The sequence below is a fragment of the Doryrhamphus excisus genome, chromosome 15 (assembly GCF_030265055.1).
Source record: "Doryrhamphus excisus isolate RoL2022-K1 chromosome 15, RoL_Dexc_1.0, whole genome shotgun sequence".
Taxonomy (NCBI): Eukaryota; Metazoa; Chordata; class Actinopteri; order Syngnathiformes; family Syngnathidae; genus Doryrhamphus; species Doryrhamphus excisus.
The window spans coordinates 12,150,311-12,160,741 of NC_080480.1; the positions used below are offsets into that span (position 1 = coordinate 12,150,311).

At 43.4% G+C, this 10,431-nt stretch overlaps 1 protein-coding gene across 1 annotated transcript; it reads left to right on the forward strand.

The window, feature by feature from the left end:
- Positions 1-335: 335 nt before the first annotated feature.
- On the forward strand, positions 336-10,305 carry LOC131103148 (cytochrome b-c1 complex subunit 2, mitochondrial). Its single transcript, XM_058049162.1, has 15 exons — positions 336-452; positions 1,589-1,690; positions 1,765-1,914; positions 2,548-2,612; positions 2,953-3,009; positions 3,083-3,207; positions 3,979-4,076; positions 4,157-4,214; positions 4,305-4,400; positions 5,308-5,507; positions 5,580-5,660; positions 5,751-5,827; positions 5,904-6,057; positions 6,167-6,329; positions 10,154-10,305. The coding sequence occupies exons 1-14, from the start codon at positions 420-422 to the stop codon at positions 6,248-6,250; spliced, it is 1,380 nt and encodes a 459-aa protein (XP_057905145.1). The 5' UTR covers positions 336-419; the 3' UTR covers positions 6,251-6,329; positions 10,154-10,305.
- Positions 10,306-10,431: the final 126 nt, after the last annotated feature.

Consider the following 10,431-nt stretch of genomic DNA (forward strand, 5'->3'; position numbering starts at 1 on the left):
ATGTAACTTGACATTATTCCCCGCCTCTTTGCTGTACTAGCTCATATCAAATGTAAATTTCGTACAGAATATATATCATTTCAGGAGTATTGTTCATTTAAGACAAAGCAACCAATTCAAGGCTGAAGTTTTTGCAGTCAATTTTGTGAGGGCGGGAACCAGTTGTCACAATATTTAAAGTTTTTCAAAAGTTATGATTTACTGACTGGGGTTTTATTTGTAAACAAAATGATTAAAATGCAATTACTATAGTGAAATAGTTCACTCCAGTTTCCATACAATATAGAATTTTTTTTTTTTTTAATTGAACGCTGAGATTTATTTTTTCAGGCGGAAATGGTCTTCCATAGGAAGCCGAAGTGGATTGTGGGTAAATCGTCACCCGTCCGCCATATTCGTGGCTAGAGGAGTTTGAAGTCATGAGAGGAATTCGATCTTTAAACAACCTCTCTGTGAGTTATCGGCTTTCTTTTGCATTTAAAAAAAATCCAAGTGTCTTAATTTAACTTCGACTGTCGCGTTTTAGGCTGACAACTTTAAACGCGAACCTGCATTTAGTTCTAGTTAGCCTTTCAGCTAGCTTGCTAATGTGGCAACAATATATCAATACCAATTTGTACGCCTACGCGGTGTATGAAATCAGGTTTGTTCGGTCGTTACTATGACATAAGACACCAAGTTACGTACTTTTATACGCGTTTTGTAAGCCTTAACTCGCCTTGACACCTGAAGGTCATATTCGAAGTGGTGCAACCTTTTCATGGAGGGCAACACCACCAGAAACGTATTGGTTTTCACAATCTGTCATGTATACCTTTTAGAACTATGACAAAATTAGGAGAATATGACTTTTTGGTTCCAATCGTCGGTTACCCTACACTGGAGCCATGTACAGTCATGGCCAAACAGCCAACATTTGCGACCTGTACTCTATTGAATGGAGAGGTGTATGATGGAATTACTGTTTATGTTAATGAGTCACTAAACTGCTTGTGTTTACATGCGCATTGTATACGTGTGTCAAACTCAGGCCGGGGGGCCAAAACCAGCCCGTGCTGCAATTTCATCCACCTGCCGCACTGTTGGGAAAATTGCATTGAGTTGGTGTGTCTTGTGGAACTTATTAAACAAATTGCTTAATGCGAGCTACATAATTAAGCAATTCCTCTGGAACTGCTGCACTTTCCAAAATAACAGCATTTTAACTACAGCAAAGCATGCTGGGAAATGCATAATTCGCCCATCCCACAGCTGCAAACTTCCGATTGTGATGTTTTTGTGTTGATATAAAATAATGTAACTTTTGCGAGAGAATGACAAAGAGGTGGTCGATCAACAATCATTGTATTGAAAAAAAACTACGCACAAACAACCATAGCTAAATTGACACACATTTTCCACTCTAGTGTAAAAAAGAAAAATGTACATGTGGGTGGTGAGGGGTGTCCAGTTAGGCCCACAACCTAAAGACACCTCTGCTGTAGTAATACTCGCCTATAGAAATCTTAAGAATATAGCCTTTTTTCATTATATAATGGACTGCTGGTAAGATTACTAATACTTGATTTTTTTATATTACGACTTGCAGAAACGGAGCTATGCCGCTGCCAGGCGAAGTGGTCCTCTGACTCAGCCCTTAGTGGGCCACAAGCCCTCCCCAGCTGCACCACCACCTCCGCAAAATGTCCAGGTGGATGCTGCTTTTCTGAACATACATTCTGTTCTTGGCATTTGTTTAAACATACCGATTTTCTTTTGTGTCAGGTCTCAAAACTCCCAAATGGTCTGGTGATAGCGTCTTTGGAGAACTACTCCCCCATGTCCAGCGTGGGTGTGTTTGTGAAAGCAGGGAGTCGCTATGAGACTGTGGAAAACCAAGGTGTTTCTCATGTGCTGCGCCTGGCTGCAAACCTGGTAAACTGTGATTCACAAACCTCCGTGTACAATTTGTGTTCATTCCTTTCTGAGCATTTCACATTTAATTTCACTTCCATAATAAATTTTGCGGGCGGTCTGGTGGTTAGTGCGCAGACCTCACAGCTAGGAGACCAGGGTTCAATTCCCACCCTCGGCCATCTCTGTGTGGAGTTTGCATGTTCTCCCCGTGCATGCGTGGGTTTTCTCCGGGTACTCCGGTTTCCTCCCACATTCCAAAAACATGCTAGGTTAATTGGCCACTCCAAATTGTCCATAGGTATGAATGTGAGTGTGAATGGTTGTTTGTCTATATGTGCCCTGTGATTGGCTGGCGACCAGTCCAGGGTGTACCCCGCCTCTCGCCCGAAGACAGCTGGGATAGGCTCCAGCACCCCCCGCGACCCTCGTGAGGAAAAGCGGTAGAAAATGAATGAATGAATGAATAAATTTTGCTGGACGATAATGGTTCTACAAATTATTGCCTGAAAAATGATATTATTTCCAGCATTATTTTTAGACCAGAGGTCTGAGAGACCGAGTTGAAATAGGTTAAAACCCCTATCCTAAACCTCATCCATCCATCTAGACATCTGGAAACCGACATTCTTTGTGTTTTTCTGTGTTCTGCAGACCAATAAAGGTGCTTCTGCCTTCAAGATCTGCCGCACTGTGGAAGCGCTGGGTGGCAGTCTGAAGTGAGTGACTCAAGAATCTTGAATGAAATACAGCTGTATCACCAAGGTCAAACACAGTCAATTTTGTGACACTTACTAGTTCCATTCCAGGCTGAAACTGTTGCTATCAAGTAAATAGGAAGTTAATTTCTGTATAATATAAATACAATGATGTAAAATGACACAGACACAGTAATGGGGTGTGTATTTAAAATTAAAATTCACATATGTATGTAATGAATCTTTAATTGTATTACTTGTATGGCTTTCAGCGTGACACACAAAAAAGCCTGACTGAATAAAGAAATGTGTAAGTGTAATCTCATATTAACTAATGGTGTTGACCTGTGCTTTCCTGCAGTGTAACATCATCCAGGGAAGCCATGGTCTACACTGCAGAGTGCTTAAGAGATCACCTGTGAGTTGACGCTCTGAGATACTGTTTTCTATAATTGCTATCTTGACCTAAACGTATGTCTATGTGTGATCAGAGACGGAATATTGGAGTGTTTGGTCAACGTGACCACAGCTCAGGAGTTCAGGCCTTGGGAAGTGGACGACCTTACACCTAGGGTGAAGATTGACAAAGCTTTGGCTCAGCAGTCTCCTCAAATAGGTTGGTACCAGTGCTTGCTTTTTTTTGGAAATTATGTCACCAAACTTTATCGAAGGCAGTGGTTCCCAAACTTTTCACAGTTTAGTACCCCATCAGACATGTGACCTGAAGCTATGTACCACCTACTCTTGCACACTTAAAAAAAATACACCTTAACTTCAAATAGTGAACATAATTGATTAATTAATTGTGGGTCAAAAAATTGTATTTCACTCGTAATTGTATGAGGTGCTAATTGTTTTTAATAACTTTTTTATTCACATACCCCCATTACAATTGGGGTACCACACTTTGGGAACTTAGGTTCCAAGCCACTACGTGCACATGTGGATCATACTTTTTTCATTCATTCATTTTCTATCGCTTATTGTCATGATGGTCGCGGGGGTGCTGGAGCCTATCCAGGCTGTCTTCGGGCGAGAGGCGGGGTACACCCTGGACTGGTCGCCAGCCAATCACAGGGCACATATAGACAAACAACCATTCACACTCACATTCATACCTATGGACAATTTGGAGTCGCCAATTAACCTAATATGTTTGGAATGTAGGAGGAAAACGTAGTACCCGGAGAAAACCCACCCATGCACAGGGAGAACATGCAAACTCCACACAGAGATGGCCGACGGTGGATTCGAACTCGGGTCTCCTAGCTGTGTGGACTGCGCGCTAAGCACTTGTCCTCTGTGCAGCCTTGTGGATCATAGTATGTGCTGAATTAACATCTCACTTAGACACTAAAATGTAGGTCTTTGTCCACTTTCCTTTCAGGTGTGATTGAGAAATTGCATGAAGCGGCTTATAAAAACGCCCTGTCCAACTCTTTGTATTGCCCTGACTACATGGTTGGCCATGTCTCTCCTAAACAAGTATGGATTTGCACTTGTTTTTGTTTAGCTCTAGAAGACCACATGCTGAAATTGACCATCTCGTTGTTTTTCACCTGTAGCTGCAGTCATTTGTCGACGATCATTTCACTACTAACAGGATGGCTCTTGTAGGACTTGGTGAGTGTCTTTTTGTAATGGATGCATTTGGACCATTTTTTTCCCTGTTCAACATTGTTAATCTAGCACCTCTTTCCTGTTTGCATTTAGGTGTAAAACACTCTGTCATGAGGCAGCTGGCGGAGGGGCTCTCGAGTGTCCGCAGTGGGGCTGGAGCCCCCGAGACTAAGGCTGTTTACCGTGGAGGTAACAATTGCGTTCATTAAAATAGTTCATAAGTGTCTGACATGCTTTGGTAGGATAAATAATTAAAGCACACTTAAAACCTTCTCTAAACAGGCCTGTCCAGGGCAGCTGGTCCTCCACACTGGGGGCTGTGTCGGGTCTGCTGAGGGGGTGCCATCCTTGGGTCCCTTCGACCCGGCCGGCTGGGGGTTCTTCCCTTTAATGTGGGGGTTCGCCCGTCTGTCGGAGTCGGGGGGCCCTGGATGCTGGTCCCCCGATGGCACGGCCTGCAGCTGCTCCCAGTGTGGACGGCCCCAAAGGTGGCGTTTCCTGTTTCATTGATCCTCAGTGCCATGCCATGTCTCCCTACTGTGTGTGATTGTGTGTGTGTGTGTGTGTGTGTGTGTGTCTAGTATGGAGTATGGAGGGTGGGTAGGAGGGGCTTTCTTTTGTTTCTTTGCTTTTTCCTTTTAATTGTGGTAATTGTTTTAATTCTGTAAAGCACTTTGTGTTGCATGTCTTTGCAGGAAAAGTGCTATACAAATAAAGTTGATTTGATTTAGTAGTCCCCAACAATAACAGCTAAAAATCTGAAAAAAAAATCATTACAGTATAATGATATACTGGTACAATGTGTGAATCCAAAAACACGGCAGCTCTCCTTGGGTTATGTTTGGTGGTAACATGGTAGTGTTTCCGTGCAGTTTCGAAGTCATTGGCGTAGGAACTTATGTAAATGAGCTACATTGTTATATCACAAGCTGAAAGACACATTTTACGCTCAGGCAGACATGGGCAGCTCACATAAAATAATGTCATTTCACACTTGATGGTTGAGTAGGCACGCTAAAAAAACCAGATATTTTATATTTCCAGCATTGTTCCTTTTTAACGAGCCATTATTTTAAAAAAATATATTATTTTGTAGGTGAGCTTCGTATGCAGAACAACGATGACCTGGTTCATGCACTGGTTGTCAGCGAAGGGGGCATAACAGGCAGCACAGAGGCAAACGCATTTGTCGTGCTGCAAAGGATCATGGGAGCCGGGCCGCACGTAAAGCGAGGTGCCAACCTCACCAGTAAACTGAGCCAGGGTATTGCCAAAGCAACCACGCAGCCCTTTGATGTAAGGAAAACGCTGATCTGGCATTGCTTCTTGACATTATTTTGACACAACGCTTGTTTCTTTTCTTTCAAGGCCTCAGCCTTCAATGCCTCGTACTCCGACTCTGGTCTGTTTGGCATCTACACCATCTCACAAGCTAACGCTGCCAGAGACGTGAGTCCTTTTACAAAAGATGAACTAAAATTAGAATGATTAAGTAGTCTGCAAGTCACCAACACTTGTTGTCGCTGTCATGCCTCCCAGGTCATTAAAGCTGCTGTTGCTCAAGTAAAAAGTGTGGCTGAGGGCAACGTGTCTGCAGCAGACATCACCAGAGCAAAGTCGGTTCAGTGCAGGATTTTTGCCTTTGCCGGTCATGTTGAACAAAGGGTGCTCAACCTCCATCTTTGTGTGTAGGGCTCAGGCTAAAGCAGAATATCTGATGTCAGTTGAGAGCTCGGAGGGTCTGATGGAGGAGATAGGCGCTCAAGCTCTGACGACTGCAGCGTATCAGCAGCCCTTGACAGTTCTCCAGGCTATTGACGCCATCACCCAGAACGATGTGGTCAAGGTGAGTCTTCTATTTGTCCTATTTTTATTGCTAGCTAATTACTTAGGATCACAGCTGTCTGGAAAACGTAGCAGCAAATTAAGTACTTTCAATCCTTTTTTCTTACCAGGCTGCAAGGAAATTTGTGGACAGCAAGAAAACCATGGCAGCTAGCGGACATCTCATTCATACACCTTTCGTGGATGAGTTATGAAATTCGAACAAAGCAATAATCATTTTAACGTGGACATACGCCACGGGTGTCTGCTCTTCAAAGTAACATCACGGACCTTGATAGACCAGGAGCCCACAGGGGTCAGGGTAGCCGGAAAGCTAACAAATTCCCATGTGCACAGCATTTAGTACAAGGGTCACTGTCTAGAGAAATGGACATCTGCCGATCTTGCTCTGGTGGGTGTGGTCATGAGGGCCGTGAAAAGGCACAGAAAATTCGAGCCAGATTAGCTCCACCTTCTAACAAAATGAAACATATTGAAATTCAATCAGCATGTTGTATTGTGTGATAAATAAGCAAAGACAGACATTTCTGGTGGTGGCCTACCCCCGGCAGATACCAAAATAGGACAAGAAAAGTTTGAGCTAGACCAGCTTTGTGACTAACAAATTGAAACCGATGCTAAATTGTTCAGTACTGCAAACTCTTTCAAAAATCACTAACGCCAGATAATTTTTGTGGTGGGATGGCCGCGCCAGACACTTTGAAAGGGCCACACCCTCGGAGCTGACCTTGATTAGCTTGTGGGCTATCAACATAAAACCACTTGCAGAATGTTATCTATGATGATGTCTATCTCAAATAACCATTGCCAGACATTTCATATGGTGGGGTACCCCTGCCAGATGCATTGTATAGGCCCCGCACTTGGATGACCCAGATCAGCCATTCACCTAACGACATAAAACCACCTGCAAAATGTCAACCATGTTAATGCTTATCCCAAATGACCATTGCCAGACATTTCGTATGGTGGGGAACCCCTGCCAGATGCATTGTAATGCAATGTAAATGGCCTTGCCCTTGGATGACCCAGATCAGCTAGGCTAGCCATTCCACCTTACAAAATATGACCACTTGCAAAATATTAACCATGTCAAGATCAATGGGGCTAATAATACTGTTACAGTCATGAGCTTGTGAATTTCTACATTGATTATAATTATTCGAAGCCTTCATCGTCCTCCAAATCAGAATCTTCACTCCATGCCTCATCTGAATCAATCGGTTCTTCACCCTCGGCGACGTCAGGATCAGCCTCCTCTCCAACGATGATAGTTTCATCGCTGTCTCTGTCGGCGCATTCTTCATCAAAGAGAGAATCTGGTGTTGCGGATCCTTGGAACCATATAGGTATGAGTAGGCTGTTGCTTTCAACCCAGCCATAGTCTGTTGGTGATAATCCATTCCCAGGATGTGCGGTTGTTGCTTGGATGCACAATATTGTGACATATTGCGATCTCTTAACCTTCATCTGAAGAGTACGTTGACAAGGTGGCAACAAAGCACAGTCAACTCGTTTGACATTTGCCAATGGGTCATCCTGAAATGCGACAAAATAAGTTAAATACCTTAAAGATTTGTTAACCTCTGTATACATGTCAAAACACATTCATACGAATGGTTGTGGTCATTGCAGAGAAGACTGGATTTGATCTAAAGAAAGTTCTAGCATTCCCAATCATCACCCATCCTTTGGCACTTGCACACAGTGATGGCGCACACAATAAACTTGAGGAATTACAGACAGAGCCAGTAATGGAAACTGAGCTTCCGCTTAGCTACACTTAGGTCTATGATGGCGGCAACTAGTCCTAGCAGTTGTCAAAATTACATATATTGTCAACTCGCCTGAAAAAGGCAGATGTGAAGTCACACCCAGTGAATGCATGGAATTCAGGGAGTGCTCTTGCAAGTCCCGCTCGGCATTCTTCAAGGACATTGGTGATGTTGGTTACATTGATGTAACGTCTATTGTTCCCCTGTCCACAGTCCATGATGATTTTGGTCATGGATCAAACTTCTGGGCGTTGCTGTCCTAGGGCACCAATGAGTATAACCAGGACATCCGTATCTGATGCTCGTACGAGGATGCTACCAGAATTGATGTTGGTGATATGGAATCCAATGAGGGTGTCTGCCTCTTCATGGTCAGCCTGAAGGTTTGCTGGGCAGGTCACAGAGATGTTCTCAAGCTCATCACTAGGAATGTACTGGTAGCATTCACCACCGAATGAGACAACCACAGTCTTTCCCCTAAAAAAGTTCCAGTAGTGGTTTTTCTGCCACTCAGTCAAAAGGAACTTAGCTAGCGCATTCTTGAAAATCCCATTGGTAAGTAGCATCTTGCCATTTTGTCTAATGGTCTGATCAGGTCCTGTGATGCTGTATGCCTGATCTATTGCCCCTCTCAACTTCCTCTCAACATATTTGTCAAGACAAACGTGCACCTCATTTCCCCTACCAGAACAAACAACAGACAGCAATGATTTGGCAATGGATGCGTAAGATGCCCTCATGTTAATGTGGGAGAGAACAGAATGTAGGAGAAGTCCGCCATCATAGAGTGTAGCTAAGCGGAAGCTCAGTTTCCATTACTGGCTCTGTCTGGAATTCCTCAGGTTTATTCAACAGGGCTGACTTTGGAGTTTTGATGTGTGCGCCATCACTGTGTGCAAGTGCCAAAGGATGGGTGATGATTGGGAATGCTAGAACTTTCTTTAGATCAAATCCAGTCTTCTCTGCAATGACCACAACCATTCGTATGAATGTGTTTTGACATGTATACAGAGGTTAACAAATCTTTAAGGTATTTAACTTATTTTGTCGCATTTCAGGATGACCCATTGGCAAATGTCAAACGAGTTGACTGTGCTTTGTTGCCACCTTGTCAACGTACTCTTCAGATGAAGGTTAAGAGATCGCAATATGTCACAATATTGTGCATCCAAGCAACAACCGCACATCCTGGGAATGGATTATCACCAACAGACTATGGCTGGGTTGAAAGCAACAGCCTACTCATACCTATATGGTTCCAAGGATCCGCAACACCAGATTCTCTCTTTGATGAAGAATGCGCCGACAGAGACAGCGATGAAACTATCATCGTTGGAGAGGAGGCTGATCCTGACGTCGCCGAGGGTGAAGAACCGATTGATTCAGATGAGGCATGGAGTGAAGATTCTGATTTGGAGGACGATGAAGGCTTCGAATAATTATAATCAATGTAGAAATTCACAAGCTCATGACTGTAACAGTATTATTAGCCCCATTGATCTTGACATGGTTAATATTTTGCAAGTGGTCATATTTTGTAAGGTGGAATGGCTAGCCTAGCTGATCTGGGTCATCCAAGGGCAAGGCCATTTACATTGCATTACAATGCATCTGGCAGGGGTTCCCCACCATACGAAATGTCTGGCAATGGTCATTTGGGATAAGCATTAACATGGTTGACATTTTGCAGGTGGTTTTATGTCGTTAGGTGAATGGCTGATCTGGGTCATCCAAGTGCGGGGCCTATACAATGCATCTGGCAGGGGTACCCCACCATATGAAATGTCTGGCAATGGTTATTTGAGATAGACATCATCATAGATAACATTCTGCAAGTGGTTTTATGTTGATAGCCCACAAGCTAATCAAGGTCAGCTCCGAGGGTGTGGCCCTTTCAAAGTGTCTGGCGCGGCCATCCCACCACAAAAATTATCTGGCGTTAGTGATTTTTGAAAGAGTTTGCAGTACTGAACAATTTAGCATCGGTTTCAATTTGTTAGTCACAAAGCTGGTCTAGCTCAAACTTTTCTTGTCCTATTTTGGTATCTGCCGGGGGTAGGCCACCACCAGAAATGTCTGTCTTTGCTTATTTATCACACAATACAACATGCTGATTGAATTTCAATATGTTTCATTTTGTTAGAAGGTGGAGCTAATCTGGCTCGAATTTTCTGTGCCTTTTCACGGCCCTCATGACCACACCCACCAGAGCAAGATCGGCAGATGTCCATTTCTCTAGACAGTGACCCTTGTACTAAATGCTGTGCACATGGGAATTTGTTAGCTTTCCGGCTACCCTGACCCCTGTGGGCTCCTGCTCTAGAGGCCTCTGCTGTTCATTTAATGTGACTCGTCATTTTTGTCCAACAGTGAGTGTCATCACCAAAAAGGGAAGCTGCAAAACACCTGTTGCTCTTTTTTTTGTCCATTTCTCTGTATATCTTTGTAAATTAAAAATGACAGTAAAACCAGCACCATGTGTCTTGGCTGAGTAATGGTTAGTCCACTCCTTCACCACAAGGGGGACTCAAACACAAGGACAGTGCAAGCGGTGAAGAAAATTAATGCATGTGTTCATTTTATATTTCTATATAAAAAAA